Source organism: Cetorhinus maximus, chromosome 23 (assembly GCF_964194155.1).
Source record: "Cetorhinus maximus chromosome 23, sCetMax3.hap1.1, whole genome shotgun sequence".
NCBI classification, from domain to species: domain Eukaryota; kingdom Metazoa; phylum Chordata; class Chondrichthyes; order Lamniformes; family Cetorhinidae; genus Cetorhinus; species Cetorhinus maximus.
In genome coordinates this window covers 15,202,808-15,221,792 of record NC_135901.1, presented here as the reverse complement: position 1 = coordinate 15,221,792, position 18,985 = coordinate 15,202,808, and the positions used below count along the sequence as shown (strand labels likewise).

At 44.8% G+C, this 18,985-nt stretch overlaps 1 protein-coding gene across 1 annotated transcript; it reads left to right on the top strand.

The window, feature by feature from the left end:
• Positions 1-6,850: 6,850 nt before the first annotated feature.
• On the top strand, positions 6,851-8,325 carry LOC144697602 (uncharacterized). Its single transcript, XM_078569641.1, has one exon. It carries the CDS (start codon positions 6,901-6,903, stop codon positions 8,323-8,325), a length of 1,425 nt encoding a protein of 474 aa, XP_078425767.1. The 5' UTR covers positions 6,851-6,900.
• Positions 8,326-18,985: the final 10,660 nt, after the last annotated feature.

The window sequence follows — 18,985 nt, the reverse complement described above, 5'->3', positions numbered from 1 at the left end:
ATCCTGAATCTGTCGAGTAGCAATGGGGAGTAGGATCGCAGGGCGATGCACAATCTGCATTTTGTGCCCTGTCATGAGCTGAATTGGGCTGCAATTGGAGCAGTGCACAGGATGGGAGTGAATGGTCATTAACACACCAGGCAAGGCAGTTGACCTTGACCAGATCATCAGCTCCCTTCATGACAGCTTTTCTCAGTACTGTTTTTATAGAAAAGTAAAGCCCTCGACTATCCCGCTAACTGCTCGGTGGTAGGTGATGTGGAAATGTTGTTCCACAACCACAAGATGACGGAACTGCTGCATTAATTCAGCTGTGAAATGAGAACCAATATCACTCTCTATCCTTTTCAGAAAGTCCCATCTGATAAAGATCTGTTCCCACAAGATTTTAGCTGTAGTGGCTGCATCATTTTTTACAGGCAGGGAAAGATTCAATCCACCAGGTAAGCATAACTACAACTACCTGGATATACCGGTCCCTTCCTGTTACTGTGGGTAGTGGGCCTGTATAATCAATCTGCAATGTTTCCCACGGAACGTCATTCAGATGAGACATGTCCGTTCACGAGTCCGGGTTAATTTGGTCACAGGTTCAGGTAGTGATGGACATCCTGGTGCATCCTGTGTTGTCAATAGTAATTATGCAACATATCGAGGATTGGAAAAAGAGAAACATGTTCCAAATTTGATCCATCAACAAAAATAATTCTTTTCTGAGGCATCAAAGTGTGACCCAAGTCAAATTAGAGCCACCCTTGTTGGATGAATGAGTCCTTGCTGAGAAAGGATGAGGGAAAGTCTTTGCTATGGTGTACGGCCTCTTTGGCCACAGTCACATCAGGGTCATGGTCCTGACAAGTTTTTAAATCACGTTTAACTGGAGTCTGTCGTACCAGTGCCAGTGTTCTGGGTGGATCCCATGGAATTCCCTCTGGAGTAACTTTCCTGGTGAGTCAGTCTGCCTGGGTATTACCATCACCCTCTTCACTAACTCTTGCTGCTGATGTACATTCACATTACAAATAGCAAATTGTTCCCGTCACTTACCAGCAATATACCAAATCATTCGGCATTTGGAGTGGTGGGTGAGTGGTTTCCTTTCTGTTGTGGAGAAGTTGTGTTTTTTTTTGCTAGAGAGGAAGGTTTTCCCTGAGGGAGTTACAACCAATGGATAGTTTCTGAATAGTTGGAGTTTCCATCAGTGGCAGTTTGAAGGGCTGTGATCACAATAAGCTCAGATTTCTGGGTTAAATATTATGTTGAGTATTTAATAAGGATATTACAGCTGTCATGAGGGACATAAGATGCAGCACCAGTCTGATACAGTCCTTATTCATAAAGTTGAGATCCATCCACATGAACACCAGTGAAATTGGACAGTGGTGTGGCCCTAATATGTCCAATGGACACGGCCTCTTTCACTGGACAAGTATGTGGGGTTCTTTCAAACTGCAACATCCCAGCTAATTGGCATTTGTGAGGTTACAGCATATTAATATCCTTGATTCGTAACTCCATAATTCATCTACTCTATCACATCAGGGATATTCCCTTCACTTGGCCCTTTGTTAATAATGTCACTGTGGTATGTGGGGTGTGCAGAATTATCGAATTAAACTCGACCAAGTACTCTGTACTTAACTAACCAGTGAACCCTTAAATAAAAGCAATATACTGCGGATAGTGGAGATCTGAAATAAAAATCGGAAGGTGTTGGAAAAACTCAGCAGGTCTAACAGCATCTGTGGAGAGAGAAGCAGATTTAATGTTTCGACTGCAATGTGACTCTTCTTCAGAACTGAAGAGATGGAGAAATAGGATGGGTTTTCTGGCATTGAAAAGTGGGGAGGGTCAGGTACAACAAAAGAGAAGGTCAGGAGGACGGGAGAGATTAAACAAAGATGTGATTGAACAAAAGGCAAAGGGAGTGGTCATGTTTGTAGTATAAAATAAAAAGCACGGTAAGTTTTAAAGTCAGAATACAGGAAAAATGGCTGTCCATTTCAGTTTCGAAGGAGGGGAGTAGACGGCAGAGCGGTAATTGCTAAACTAGTAATCCAGAGACCCAGGGCAATGCGCTGGATAATCCCACCACATTGCGAATAAAAATCTGGAATTAAAAGTCGAATGATGACTACCCATCTGGTTCACAAATGTCATTTAGTGAAATGGTAACTACATGTGACAGCAATGTGGTTAACTCTAAATGCCCTCTGAGCTAGGGCAACTAGGGATAGGACACCTACATCCCATGATTGAATAAAATAAAGAATCATATTGGAATCAAAACACTAACACTGTTCCTCTCTCCAGAGGAGTTGCCAGACCTGCTGAGTTTTTGTGGCACTTGCGGTTTTATTTCAGCTCAGAACACTGGTCAGTCAATATTCCCAGATTCCGGGAGATCCTTTCCCATTCACCTCCTGCATTACTACAGCAGATATGCATCATTTTGACAGTACCAGCCGGGCTGTGGAATTACTTGGATAGATCGTCCAAAAAGGTCAGCACAGGGATGATGGGCTGAATAGTGTCCATCTGTGCTGTATCATTATATCAAAGAGTGAATATTCAGTAACATAAGATAGAGAGAGAAAGAGAGGAACCAGTGACTGTGGGATTGAACCCAGCCAGGGTCAGCACCTGCATGGGAGGAGAGAGAGGGGAACCATTGGAAAAAGCTTTAAAAACTCAGTGTATTCCGAATGGAGCAGAGATTTAAATCACGTTGGGAGATGGAACCTAGCAGCACACAAATTCACAAACATTTACGTGTCTTGTTTTAAAATTAATTTATCCCAATTGGTTAAATGAAAGATTTTCTATTTTTTATTTCGACTGTCAATGGCGCTGCTGTTACCCAACATTCCGTGCGGATGTGAATGTGCTCTAGTCACCGTACAGGAGCCCAGTGCGCAGGCGCCGTGCTGATCAGTTGGGAGCATGCGCAATGTCACTTTGATCGGAGCCCAGTGAGTGCGGGAGAGGCTTTTGGAAATGGGTGAGGGAGGAATTTAGCCGGGAGGTGAGGGGAGGGAAAGGAGGCTTCATAAACACCCGATGTAGGCCGCAAGCCCAGAATCAGACTGTGCAGGAATGGGAATGGCGTTTGCAGCTCCGGGAAACAGACCCTGGTTAAAAACAAAAAAACGGCGGATGCTGGAAATGCAAAACCAAAACAGAAACAGAAACACCTGCAAAAACTCAGCAGGTCCGGCAGCATCGGCGGAGAAGAGTAGGTTCTGTTGAAGGGTCATGAGGACTCGAAACGTCAACTTTGTTCTTCTCCGCCGATGCTGCCAGACCTGCTGAGTTTTTCCAGGTGTTTCTATTTCTGTTAACAGACCCTGGTTAACGGCCGCCATCTTCCGAAGGGGCAATTTGCTGCAGGGCGCATGCGCGGTCTTCCCAAGCGCCAGAATAAGAACATCAGGAGACCATTCAGCCCATCGAGCCTGTTCTGCCATTCAATAAGGTCATAGCTGGTCTGCTTGTGGCCGTAACTCTACTCTCCTGTCTGCGCCCCCTCCCTCCCCCCCACCCCCCCCCACCACCCCCAACATAACGCTTGTGTCCCTTGTAGATCAAAAATCTGCTTAACTCAACCTTGAATATATTCAATGACCCAGACTCCACTGCTCTCTGGAGAAATGAATTCCACAGACTCATGACCCTCTGAGATAAGAAATTTCCCCTCCTCTGTGTAAAATGAGAGACACCCTTATTTGTAAACTGTGCCCCCTACCCTTGTTCTAGATTCCCCCATGAGAGGAAACACCCTTTCAGCATCTGTCAAGAGCCCTCAGAATCTAACATGTTTCAATAAGATCACATCTCATTCTTATAAATTCCCATGAGTATAGTCCCAACCTGCTCAACCTTTCCTCATAAGACAACCCCCCTCACTCCAGGAATTGGCCTAGTAAACCTTCTCTGACCTGCTTCCAATGGAAATTGTCACTGCTTAAGTAATCCTAGGCCAGGAGGAGGGAATGTTGTGAATTTCTATCCTGGACAAACAGTGATGAATTTTGGAAACTCCTTTTACAGAGGGTTAGAAGGGGACGATCAACACACAGGAAACTCAAACCAAGATAAACGTTTGTCTCTTCTGAATTTCAAACCTGGACTGACACATATGACTTTTGTAATATCCTTTTACAGGTGCTTTCACTGCTTGTAATATCTTTCCAGCTGCAGGCTCTGGCAGAAGATTTTAAATTTGAAAACAGTGAAATTGTTTCAGAGGTGAGTATTATTGAACATTCATCTACAATTTAGAGCTTTTAGTGCTGTGCTCTGGTTTCCATAGCTTTGGGACTGGTGTGGCTTCTTTACTGTGGATCTGAATCTATGTCCATCCATTGCTCTTTTTCACCTCTGCCTCCCTGATCACCTCTCTTCCATTGTTTAACTTCCTCTCCCTCGAACAATGGGTGTATTTTAAACATGTTTGGTATTTCCCTGTTATTTCTGCCAGCTGTGTCTAAATGAGGTGTCCCCTGCTGCCCGTCTCCCGTCTTTCCACTGCTGATTTACCAGCTTTACCTTCCCGTGGTCAGGAATTGTTTTTCCTGCACTAGAGATCATTCTCTTCTGCTTCTGAGCTTATATTGACCATAAAATTCTGCTGAATTTTTATTCCCTGTAATTGATTCTGCACATCCTGAAATGTTAACTCTCTTTTTCTACAGTTACTGTCTGACCTGGAGCATTTCCAGCATTTGCTCTTTTTCTTTCAGATTTACAGCACAGTATTTTGTATTTGTTTTATTGCAGCTGTTGCTCACAGAACTGAGTCTAGAAACAGAGATGGACCATTTAACAACTGATTTGTAATGGGCTGCGTGTTGGTTGCAGAAGTTGGTCCCTGGCCTCCGGTGTAGGTCCTTTTTCATTGAATCTGAGGATCATTGAGTGATTGCAATTCAGAAGGTGCCATTTCGCCGTTATGCTCGTGCTGGCTCTCCAGAACAGCAAATCAGCTTGTCCCACTCCCCTGCCCTTTCCTCATAGCCCAGCAATTTATCCAATTCCCTTTTGGAAGCCTTTGTTGCATCAGTTTGAGCTGGAGTGGAGATGGAGGAGAAGCTGCTGGGATTAACCCTGAGGACTTTGGAACCCAGTCGGGCCCAGCAATTTCCAATGTGAAATTGTCAAGGGAGGTAGATTCTAGGGGAGATCAGGTTGCTAAACGGACACTGTCCAGACAATGTAAAAGAATATTGTTTAAAGAACAATTATTTTTGTAGGTGTTTTTAATCTATTTTACATATCCATATTTACATACAAGTTTTTAAAATTTATTCTTGGGATTTGGGTGTCATTAACAAGACCTGCAACATATATTGGCAATCCCCAGTTACCTGTGGAGAAGATGATGTTTGACCTTCTTGAACAGCTACAGTCCATGTGGTGAAGGTGCTCCCACAATGCTGTTAGTTAAGGAATTACACGATTTTCACCCAGTGATGATGTCGGAACAGTGATATATGTCCAAGTCAATGACACTTAATTTGTTTTTATATAACACCTTAATGTAATAAAACGTTCCAAAGCATTTCTGAGGAATGTTACAAAACAACATTTGACAACAAGCCACATAAGGAAATATTAGGGCAGGTGACCAAAAACTTGGGCAAAGACGTAGCTTTTAAGGAGTATCTTGAAGAGGAAAGTGAGGTAGAGAGGCAGAGAGCTTCAGGGATGAAATTCCACATTCCAATTTAACATCCTGCAGCAAGAGCTGGTCGAAGGAGTTGACAATTTTCGAGTGCAGGCAAGTCAATGAAGCCGGTAGATGGGGGGGATTGGAGGCGGTGGAGTGGGCAGTGAGATGTTATAAAGGTCCACTGGAGGCTTCGACACCCGAGTAAATTGCAGTGCCCCGCGGTCGCAGCGAACGGTCCTGGGGGCAGCTGCGGGCCGCGGTTCTCAGTAAAATGGCGGAGTCAACTGCCGCCATCTTGAGCGGGGTCAATGTGCAGCAGTACGCATGCGCAGACATCCCTGTCCCTGTCAGCAGGAGGAGAGAATATTGTGCATTTCTATAAAAACAAAAAACTGCGGATGCTGAAAATCCAATACAAAAACAGAAACACCTGGAAAAACTCAGCTGGTCCGGCAGCATCAATGGGGAGAAAGGCGGAGTTAACGTTTCGAGTCCGTATGACTTCTTCAGAACTCGAGAGTCATACGGACTCGAAACGTTAACTCTGTCTTTCTCTCCACAGTTGCTGTCAGACCTGCTGAGTTTTTTTCCAGCAATTTTTGTTTTTGTTTCAGATTTCCAGCATCCGCAGTATTTTGCTTTTATCTAGGTCTTTAAAATCCTCATTAGGATGGTCAGGTCGATGCGGACAGAATGTTTCCACTTGTTGGTCTGTCCAATGCTGGAGGTCTTGTGTACACAATAGTTACAAATAAATCCAACAGGAAAACTGGAGATATTTCTTTCCTCAGGCAGTAATTAAAATGTGGAACTCGCTACTACAGTAAGTGGCTGAGAAAAATACCTGAGACTCTTTCAAAAAGAAATTAAATGAGAACATGAGAGAAAAGGGATTAGAAAGATCAGCTGAAAGGCTGAGATTAGGTTGGCAGAATGGGAGGAGATTTGTGTGGAGTAGAAACTCCAGTACAGACTAGATAAACCGAATGGCCTGTTTGTGTAATGTACACAGTGTAATTCTTTGTAAACTTATTTTACAGGGTAATAGAAGAGGAGGATCTGCAGACAGGAATATCAAATCAAACCTCACGTCTGACAGAGTCAGCTGGGTCATTGGGATCTGAAGATTTGTACATCTGAAGGGATTTAATCGACCGCCTCAGCTGGAAACTGGTGAGAGGCTGTTCACCTGCTCCTCCTGTGTGAAGGGATTGATACAGCTGGTAAACATGCTGACACGACAGCGAGCTCAAAATAGTGAGAGGCTGTTCACCTGCTCTGCGTGTGGGAAGAAATTCATGTGCTCATCCAACCTGCTGGCACACCAACTCGATCACTTTGATGAGAAGCCTCTTCAATGCTCTCACTCTGGGAAAAGTTTTGAAACCTCTGAGGAACTGGTCCAGCAGCAGCGAGTTCACACTGATGAGAGACCGTTCAGCTGCTCCCACTGCGGGAAGAGGTTCAGGCTGTCCTCCTGCCTCGCGGAGCACCAGCTCCTTCACACACACGAGAGGCCGTTCAGCTGCTCTCTCTGTGGGGAGTCGTTCAGTGAGTCAGGGCATCTCACTCAGCACCAGCGAGTTCACACCAAGGACAGGCCATTCTGCTGCTCCCAGTGTGGGAAGGCATTCACTCAGTTTTCAAGCTACACTAAGCACCAACTGGTTCACTCCGATGAGAGACCTTTTAAATGCTCCGAATGTGAGAAAACCTTTAAAAGAAGCATTGATCTGCTGAGGCACGAGTGCATTCACACTGGGGAGAGGCCGTTCCCCTGCTCTGTGTGTGGAAAAAGATTCATTCATTCTTTCCACCTTCTGACACATAAGCGTGGTCACACTGGGGAGAGACCATTCATCTGCTCCGTGTGTGGGAAGGGTTTCATTCGGTCATCCAGCCTTCTTATGCACCAACGGATTCACACCGGGGAGAGACCATTCACCTGCTCCATATGTGGCAAGGGATTCACTCGTTCAAACCAAGTTCTGATACACAAGCGAGTTCATACTGGAGAGAGACCGTTCACCTGCTCCGTGTGTGGGAAGAGATTCACTCAGTCAGCCAACTTGCGGACACATCAGTGGGTTCACACTGGGGAGAGGCCATTCATCTGCTCCGTATGTGGCAAGAGTTTCTCTCGTTTGTCCTACCTTGAGGTACATGAGCGATTTCACACCGGTGTGAGGCCGTTCACCTGCTCCACGTGTGGGAAGAGATTCGCTCATTCTTCCCATCTGGTGAGACACCAGCGCAGTCACACTGGAAAGAGGCCGTTCACCTGCACAGTGTGTGGGAAGGGATTCACTTGTTCATCTTATCTGGTGAGACATCAGCGCATTCACACTAGGGAGAAGCTGTTCACCTGCTCCTTGTGTGGGAAGGGATTCACTGGTTCAACCCACCTGCTGAGACACCACCGCATTCATATGGGGTTGAGGCCGTTCTCCTGTTCTGTGTGTGAGAAGGGATTCACTAATTCATCCAACCTGCTGAGACACCAACGAATTCACACTGGGGAGAGGCCGTTCACCTGCTCCATGTGTGAGAAGAGATTTACTCGGTCATCCGACCTGCTGAGACATAAGCGAGTTCATATGTTACCAGAAAAGTTGGATTCAGTTGTTGATGCTGAGAATCACATCCAGAACTGAACCTTTTCTCCTTTCTAACTCTAGATTATTTCAGTTTTCATACCTTCAGTTACTCTCATGGACAAGTCCCAGCTCCCCGTACCTCCCAGAGTGTCTCAACTTTTTACGATTTACATCAATGACTGAGATGAGGGGAGTGAAGACATGGTGGCTAAATTTGCAGAGGACACAAAGATAGATAGGAAAGTATGTTGTGAAGAGGGCATGAGGAGGTTGCAGATGGATATAGGTAGGTTGAGTGAGTGGACAAAGATCTGGCAAATGGAGTTTAATGTGGGAAAATGTGAAGTTCACTTTGGCAGGGAGAATGAAAAAGCAGAGTATTACTTAAATGGAGAACGGCTGCATAATTCTGAGGTGCAGAGGGATTTAGGTATTCTAGTACATGAGTCACAAAAAGTTATTAAGCAGGACCAGCAAGTAATTAAGAAGGCTAATGGAATGCAATCCTTTATTATGAGAGGGATTGAACATAAATGTAAGGATTTCACGCTTGAGTTATACAGGACATTGGTGAGATCGCACCTCGAATACTGTATACAGTTTTAGTCTCCTTATTTAAGGAAGGATAGAAATACATTGGAGGCGGTTCAAAGGAGGTTTACTAGATTGATACCTGGAATGAGTGGGTTGTCTTATGAGGAAAGGTTGGATAGACTGGTCTTGTTTCCACTGGAGTTTAGAAGAGTGACGGGTGATTTGATTGAAGTTTACAAGATCCTGAACGGCCTTGACAAGGTGGATGTCGAAAGGATGTTTCCTCTTGTGGGTGAGTCTAGGGGGCACTGTTTTAAAATCAGGGTCGCCCTTTTAGGACAGAAATGAAAATTTTTTCTCTCTCAGAGCATTGTGCAACTTTGGAACTCTGCCTCAGAAGGCGGTGGAGGCGGGGTCACTGAATATTTTTAAGGCACAGGTAAATAGATTCTTGTTAGGTAAGGGAATCAAAGGTTATCAGGATTGAAACATAAGATCAGCCATGATCTTATTGAATGGTGGAGCAGGCTCAAGGGGCCGAATGGTCTACTCCAGTTCCTATTTCTTAAGTTATTATGTCTCTCCTAGCCTTGGCATCCAGGGAAGGATAACACACCCAGGATCATTATTGGTAAAATTTTGCTGAACATTTCTGAAAAAAGAGACATGCTGTTGAAGTTTTTCATCCTGCACTCATCAGGACAGATTTGTAAGAATACCAATTGTAAATGGAACAATGATTTATACTACATGAGAGGAGGGGCTGATTGGTTGGCAAGAGGACTCTGATTGGTAGAGGTGTTACCATGGAAAATGCACCAGGCAGTAGTTAACTGCCAAGCTTTTGTTTAAATTCAAACCAGGTAGGTCGACTCTGATTGGTCATGGGAAATGAACCAGGGAATGACTGTCCCTAAGCTTTTGTTTTTTTGAGAAAGCGCAGTGTGTGGACATGCTCTTTCTGTTTGCAAAGGACGGGACCCTGTGTGTGAATACATGAGTTTCTAGCATGTGTAAGTGAGCTATACCGTGAGCATGACTGATAATTTTAAATTGTTTGTCAGTGTCATTCTTAGCACAATCAGATTTGTTTAGTAAGTGCTGTCCAATTGCAGAGTCGCTTATCATGTTGGACACTTAGTTCTGAGATTTGCAAGCATGGGCTGGTTTATTATGGTCAGCAATTTGCCTGTTGTGAACAGCCGAAGGGACGCGCTGTTTGACAAGAATGATACCAGAAATGTTTGTGTTGACATATGAGGAAAGGATTGACAGGCTGGGTCTCTTCTCTCTTGGATAAAGGAGACTGAGAGGTGACCTAATCGAGGCCTTTAAATTGATGAAACGTTTTGATAGAGAGGATACAGAGAGAATGCTTCCTCTTGTGGGGAAGAGAGACCATCAATATAAGATAGTCACCAAGAATCCAATAGGGAATTCAGAAGAAACTTCCTAACCCAGAGAGTGGTGAGAATGTGGAACTCACTATCACAGGGAGTGGGTGAAGTGTATAGTATGGATGTATTTAAGGGGAAACGAGATAAGCACAAGAGGGAGAAGGGAGTAGAGGGTTACAGTGATAGATTTAGATGAGGAAAGATGGGAGGAGGCTCGAGTGGATCATAAACACCAGCATGGACTGGTTAGGCTGAATGGCCTATTTCTGTGCCTTATATCCTCTGTAATCCTATGTAATCGAGCTCTGAATCCACTGTATTATTTCTGTTTGTGTCTGGAAGCAGCATGGCATTAACCTGAAGACTAAACTCAGACTCTCCCAGGCCATTGTCCTTACCACCCTGCTCTATGGAGCAGAATCCTGGGTCTGCTATCGGAGCCACATCAAAGCTCTGGAACGCTTCCACCAAAGACACCTGAGGTCCATCACGAGGATTCGATGGCAGGACAAAATCACAAAACAACGAGGTCTCCATCGTGCTGGACTCAACAGCACAGAGACCACCCTCCAGAAAATTCCACTTGGATGGCCAGGCCATATCCCCCACATGGATGATGACAGAATCCCCAAGCAGATCGTCAATGGGGAACTGTCTCAGGGTAAACAACATCAAGGTGGTCAGTACAAACAGTACAAGGACACCCTTAAAAAAGAGCCTTACAAACTTGTGCATTGCAGACCACCTCTCTGGGGAAAACACTGCAGCTGACCAGCCCATGTGGAGGCAAACACTGAAATTTGGTTCAGCATGTTTCAAGGACCATCTACTCCAGACTCACAACATCCGATGTGCCCAGAGGAAGACCAGTGGTGGAGCAGCTGCAGAAGTTCCCCCGGTACCAACAACGACAACATGAACTGCCAGTCCATGGCAATCCCACATCAGACTCTTCAGTCATGAGAGGAGCCACAGAAAACGATGCAATCATTGACAGCTTGGACATACTCGAACAACGAGGCATCTACCCCAACATTACCCGTGTTCCCCGGATCAGGGAACGATACTCTGTCTGTATGATTGCAGTGTTGTTAATAAAGTCAGGAAAAGACAATCTATTGTTGTGAGTTTGATTATCACAAGAAATCACAAGATTCAACAGTTAGAGTCAACAAGATGAACAAGGAAACACATCACGGCCCAATATTCCAGCTCGATATTCCCAGGAGAACGTCTTATCTAACACCTCAAGTGGACAGAACAGAGAAAGATCCCATCTGTAAGAAACCCTTGAATCATTTGTAAATATCTTTCAAATGTTGACAGGTTCCAACTGTCAGTTTCTATTACATTGAAGTCAACGGAAGGTGAGAGCGTAGTTATTCTAGAACCATAAAGAACACTAGTTCGACCACAGCTAGAGTACTGAGTACAGGTCACCACATTACAGGAAGGATGTGATTGCACTGGAGAGGGTACAGAAGAGATTTATCTGGATGTTGCCCAGATTGGGGAACTTTAACTGTGAGGAAAGATCTGATAGACTGGGATTGTTTTCTGTGGAACAGAGGTGGCTGAGGGGAGATTTAATTGAGATATATAAAATTATGAGGGGCCCAGATAGAGCGGACAGGACCTATTTCATTAACAGAGAGATCAATAACCAAGGGGCAAAGATTTAAACTAATTGATGGAGGATTAGAGAGGAGTTGAGTAATGTTTTCACCCAGAGGGTGGTTGGGGATCTGGAACTCACTGTCTGAAAGGGTGGTAGAGGCAGAAACTCTCATCACATTTAAGAAACACTCCAATATACAGCTGGAGGTGCTGTAACCTCCAGGGCTACAAGAGCTGGAAAGTGGGATTAGACTGGATAACTAATTTTCGGCCAGCACATGCATGATGGGCTCAATGGCCTCCTCTGTGCTGTAAATTTCTGTGATGACAAGTGGTCCTCGTGTTTTTATCCGAGACAGGCCTCAGCCCAGTCATTTGCTCCAAGTGTTGATGTGATGGTTGAAGCTAAGAGGTGTCAGATGTTGGGAGCAGCAGGAGCAGTAAATAAATGGAAATGTCAGAAAATACTGATGTAGTTTATCTGTATATAGTTCCATTTTAATAACTTCTGCTGAATGTGACCCTCACCCAGTGCCAGGATATCAGATCAGAGCCACCATGGAAAATGAGTTTGACACTCCTGAGACTCTGTAACTTCCTCCAGCTCCACAACCCTCTGTGTAAATACAAGGTGTTGTTGTTGGATTACACCCAGAGATAGACAATGTCAACCTGATTCTCCTCATCCACAAACACAACAACTTCTCCACAAAACACAAACAGGTTTGTAAATTGCGACCTTATTTTCCAGAAGCCGTGTTGAGGATCTCTAATGGCTCCTTCTCTTCCCCAGTGATCAGAAACAGCATCTCTTAGGATCCCTTCAAGCATCTTCCCTGTGATCGACATCACACTGATGGGCCTGGCTCTGCTTTGTCTCCAATTCAGAAAGTGGGAACTAAGTGAGCTGCCTTCCAATCTCAGGGAACAATCCCCAACTCTGTTGAGCTGTTGAAGATTCGGCCAAGGGGCTCAAAGAGCAGCCATCCCATCTCTTTAAGCTGCCTTGGGTGGGTATCATCTGGACCTGGAGCACCATCTAGTTTGAGATTTCCTATTTTATCCAGGATGACAATCACTTTCTACTTTAATATTGATGATGTTACTGTCAACAGCACATCCCACAGCTGGAATCTGAACATCATCCACAGGAGTGCAGACTGATGTGAAATAGTCATTTAACAGCTCTGTTATATCCTGGCAATCTGTTTCAATCTGTCCTGAGCTGACTTTCAAAACCATCTTTAACTATCTTCTCACTCCTGATGGAGCTGGAAAAGTTGTCACTATTATTCCTATATTGGTTCACCACCTTCCTTTCCAAAGATTGCTTCACTTCTCCAACAGCTGCTTGTGTCTCCCTCAATTGTGGGTGATATTTGTCCCTATTCTCCTGGACACTGAATCCATCTTGTTCTAAACTGGGTTCAATGTCAGACAGTTCAGGGAGTCGGGAATCATTCACCCCTAGACCTACACTGACAGGTAAAACCCCAGACAGCTCCTCAGTAAGGATTCCTTGGTTTTTCACCATGTATTAGTCAGGATACTGAAACCCACCTTTCTGACAGTCCAATCCTGGAGGCCCCACTCCCCGAGCCTACAACCTTCAGCAGGGTCAGTGGTGGAGTTCCACAGCGGGAGTGATCCCAGAGTAACTGTTGGGATTGCACCACCATGGATATCCTGAGTTGTCTATTTATAGTTATCCTGGTGTCTAACACACGCACATCAATAAAACAGGGAATTCCTGGAAACACGGTGCAGATCCTTCTTTATCTGGAGATCAAATGTCTGTGGTATAATTGTCCCAGCAGTTAACAGGCTCCTGTGAACTCCACTATCTGCTCTTTCAATGCAGATTTTAACAAATGTCTTTCAAATAAATTAACATTGTCCTGAAATGGTAGCTGTCGTATAATTACCACAGTCATTTTCAGGCTGGAAACTTAAACCTGCCATTTCTCTTTCAAGACAAGAACACATCACAGTTTTACACCAATCTCTGATTTGACAGCACATTTCCAGCATTCACTGTTGAAAAACAGAAATTGCTGCAAAATCTCAGCAGGTCTGGCAGCATCTGCAGAGAGAAAAACAGAGTTAACGTTTTAAGCCCAATATGGCTCTTCTTCGGTTCCAAAACATTAACTCTGTTTCTGTCTCCACAGATGCTGCCAGACCTGCTGAGATTTTCCAGCATTTTCTGTTTTTATTTTAGACATCCACAGTATTTTGCTTTATTTCACTGTTGTTCTTCCTGATTCTAAACACAATTGTAAAGGAGCCTTTTGTCCCATCTGAACCATGGAAAAAAGCAGCTGACACACATTTCTTCCACACTTCAGGATTAACCCACACAAAATCTCTTCAGTGTCAGTGAAGAGATGAGAAAGACAAAAGTGCCATTTGTCCCTCTCAGTGTGACCCTGAAGGACTGTGTCCAGGCTGAAGTTCTGTTCCTGCCGTATGACCCTCCCCCAGATTGTCCTTTCTGAGCTCCAGCCAGGTGATGTTAAACACTCAGGTGGGAAAGACAAAAATCTACAACAATATGTTCAAAACAAAGCTGATTTATTTGACATTTATCCAAATGTTAAACTCCAGCCCAGTTAGAGGGATAATGAACATCATCAGAAGCAAACTCCAGCTCTCAGGATGAACATGGTCCAGTCCTGGATGTGATTAACAGCTGCAAGAACAGCAGAATCCAACCCCTGCAGTCACTTGTAAACTGACTGGTGTCAGTAGGTGAGATGACCGAGTGAATCTCTTCCCACGCATGGAGCAGGTGAACCGCCTGTCACCAGTGTGAATGTGTTTGTGTGTCAGCAGGTCCATTTTGCTATTAAATCTCTGTTCACACAATTTAGAAAAGGTTTCTTATCAGTGTGAACAAGTTTATGTGTTTTAAGGTGGGATGACTGAGTGAATCTCTTCCCACACATGGAATAGGTGAACGGTGTCGCCCCAGTGCGAGTGCGCTGCTGGACACTTGAGTTCACATGATCAACAGTACCCGGTCCCAGTGAGAGCACCTGAATGATCTTGTCAGTGTGAACACGTTGTTGGTACGTGAGCTCCACAGGATTTCCATAGCACTTCCTACAATCCAGAGATTGAAAAGATCGTCCCAGTGTGAACTCACTGGTTTGTCAACAGGTTGAATGAATGAGGGAATCCTTCCCCACATGGAGCAGGTGAATGACCTCTTCCTGGTGTGAACTCGCTGGTGTTGCTGCAGGATGGACAATCGCCTGAACCTCTTCCCGTAGTGAGAGCAGATGAATGGAGCGGAACCAGAGTGAATGTTCTGGAGCATCATCAGTGAATGTAGGTTTTTAAACCTTGATCTAAGCATTTAAAGCCTCTCTCTGGGGTATGAACTTGCTGGTGTGTATGGAGGCTGGATGGAGAAAGAGGCGGACAAGGAGGAAATCCCAGTGGGGTAGTGGAAGAGAGGGAAGCAGCAGAGGCAGCTGATCGGATTGTCTCAATCTTAGTGACAAAGAAGCTCCATGAGATCCTCACACTTGTTGTTGGGGGTGAGGATGGAGGAGACAGGGGAGAGGGAGAGCACTTCAAAAGGAACTAACTTGTGTTAGAGATATTAAAAAGGCTTGACATACTGTAGGTTTAACACAAAGCTGATTTATTTGACTTTTATCCACAACATTAACCACGATAACTGGACTGGAGTTTATTAACATCAGCAGAAAAATACCCCATTGAACATGGTTCAGTCCTGGATGTGATTAACAGCAAAATCCATCACTGTAGTTATTCATGAACTCGCTGGTGTCTCAGGTGAGATGAGCGAGCAAATCTCTTATTACACACAAAGCAGGTGAAATGGCTTCTCCTCAGTGTGAACTCTCTGGTGTATCAGCAGGTGGGATGAGATAGTGAATCCCTGCCCGCACTCAGCAGGTGAATGGCCTCGACCCAGTGTGAACTCGCTGGTGTGTCAGCAGGTTGGTTAAGGTAGTGAATCCCTTCCCACACACAGAACAGGTGAATGGCCTCTCCCCAGTGTGAGTGCGCTGATGTATCAGCAGTTTGGATGACTGAATGAATCCTTTCCCACACTCAGTGCAGGTGAATGGCCTCTCTCCAGTGTGAATGCGCTGATGTATCAGCAGGTTGGATGAGGTAGTGAAACCCTTCCCACACTCGGGGCAGGTGAATGGTCTCTCTCCAGTGTGAACTCGCTCGTGTATCAGGAGGTTGGTTAACCGAGTGAATACCTTCCCACATTCAGTGCAAGTAAATGGCCTCTCCCCAGTGTGAATCCGCTGGTGTACAGTGAGCTGAGATGATTGTCTGAACCCCGTCTCGCAATGAGAGCACCTGAACGGTCTCTCGTCAGTGTGAACACGTTGATGGAGCATCAGTTCACTGGAACTTTTAAAGCATTTCCCACACTCTGGACAATTAAAAGGTTTCTCCCCAGTGTGAATTCGCTGGTGTCTCAGGAGGTGGGATGACCAACGGAATCCTTTGGCACACACGGAGCAGGTGAATGGCTTCTCCCCAGTGTGACTGTGTTGATGAGTTTCCAGCTCAGACGGGAATCTGAATCCCTCCTCACACTCCCCACGTTTCCACGGTTTCTCCCCAGTGTGGCTGCACTTGTGTTTCAACAGGTCAAATGATCGACTGAAGCCTCGTCCACAGACAGAACACGTGTACGGTTTCTCTCCACTGTGAACGGTGCTTTTTCCTTCCATGATCAAAATCCGATGGTATTCAGGTTATGATAAATTAGGCAACTTCATCAGATCCTGATGTGATGATTGAGTTTCCCGACAGTGAATCCTCCCCTTCTAATACCCTGTGAAATTGATTTAAAACAGAAAAAAGGGAGTGAGAGAGAACCCACAAAAACACAAAGGCAGGTTGTGAAATTGAGCTGAATGAATCTGTTAATTTGTGAGGCCAGGACTAGGAAAAAGTGAATGTGAAAGCTGCTGGACTGTCATAAAAACCCAACTGGTTCACTCATGTCCTTCAGGGAAGGGAACCTTTCTGGGCCTACACAACAATCTGTTCTCTATGGGAGGGGACAGAGAGAGGTGGGGATGTGGGAGAAGTGGGGGGGATGAGGCAAGGAAGAGGGATTTTATATATCTTCAACTCAACCAGAACTTTGACATAATCTCCCAAATCCTGACACTCTACCACCGAGAAGGATCAGGATAGCAGGTCTCTGGGAACAGTATCACCTCCAAGTCACACACTGTCCTGACTTGTCTGACATCCAGAACTGGATGAGCACAAATTTCCTTCATTTAAATATTGAGAAGACTGAAGCCATTGTCTTCAGTCCCACAACAAACTCCACTCCCTGGCCACCGACTCCATCCCTCTCCCTGGCAACTGGGTGAGGTTGGAGCAGACTCTTCACAACGTCAGAATAATATTTGACTCCAAGAAGAGTTTATGGCCAGATATCCCCATCATCACCAAGATCGCCTACTTCCACCTCAGTAACATCACCCGACTCTGCTCATCTGCTGCTGAAACCCTCATTATTCCTTTGTTACCTCTAGACTTAACAATCCTAACACACTCCCAGCCGGCCTCCCATATTAAACCACCTCCCTCCATCCGGAGGTCATCCAAAACTCTGCTGCCCGTGTGCTTACTCACACCAAGTCTTGTTCACCCATCACCCCTGTGCTCGCTGACATACAAAGGTTTCTGTTCAAGAAGCATCTAAATTTTAAACTTCCCATCCTTATTTTCAATTATATCCATGGCCCCGCCCTACCTCTGTAATCTCCTCCAGCCTCACAACCCTCTGAGATCTTTGTGCTCATCTAATTCCTCAGCATTCCTGATTTTAACTGTTCCACTATTAATTGGCTGCACCTTCAGTTTCCCAAGGCCATAAACTGTGGAATATCATCCCTGAAGCTCTCTACCTCACTTTCCTCCTCAAGATATTCCTTAAAACCTACGCCTTTGCCCAACCTTTTGGTCACCTGCCCTAATATCTCCTTATGTGGCTCATTGTCAAATGTTGTTTTGTAACATTCCTCAGAAATGCTTTGGAACGTTTTATTACATTAAGGCGTTATATAAAAACAAATTAAGTGTCATTGACTTGGACATATATCACTGTTCTGACATCATCACTGGGTGAAAATCCTGTAATTCCTTATCTAACAGCATTGTGGGAGCACCTTCACCACATGGACTGCAGCTGTTCAAGAAGGTCAAACATCATCTTCTCCACAGGTAACTGGGGATTGGCAATATATGCTACAGGTCTTGTTAATGACACCCAAATCCCAAGAATAAATTTTAAAAACTTGTATGTAAATATGGATATGTAAAATACATTAAAAACACCTACAAAAATAATTGTTCTTGAAACAATATTCTTTTACATTGTCTGGACAGTGTCCGTTTAGCAACCTGATCCCCCCTAGAATCTACCTCCCTTGACAATTTCACATTGGAAATTTCTGGGCCTGACTGGGTTCCATAGTCCTCAGGGTTAAACCCAGCAGCTTCTCCTCCATCTCCACTCCAGCTCAAACTGATGCAACAAAGGCTTCCAAAAGGGAATTGGATAAATTGCTGGGCTATGAGGAAAGGACAGGGGAGTGGGACCAGCTGATTTGCTGTTCTGGAGAGCCAGCACGAGCATGACGGTGAAATGTCACCTTCTGAATTGCAATCACTCAATGATCCTCAGATTCAATGAAAAAGGACCAACACTGGAGGCCAGGGACCAACTTCTGCAACCAACACGCAGCCCATTACAAATCAGTTATTAAATGGTCCATCTCTGTTTCTAGACTCAGTTCTGTGAGCAACAGCTGCAATAAAACAAATGCAAAATACTGCGTTTGCTGTAAATCTGAAAGAAAAAGAGCAAATGCTGGAAATGCTCCAGGTCAGACAGTAACTGTAGAAAAAGAATGAGAGTTAACATTTCAGGATGTGCAGAATCAATTACAGGGAATAAAAATTCAGCAGAATTTTATGGTCAATCTAAGCTCAGAAGCAGAAGAGAATGATCTCTAGTGCAGGAAAAACAATTCCTGATCACGGGAAGATAAAGCTGGTAAATCAGCGGTGTATAGACGGGAGACAGGCAGCAGGGGACACCTCATTTAGACACAGCTGGCAGAAATAACAGGGAAATACCAAACATG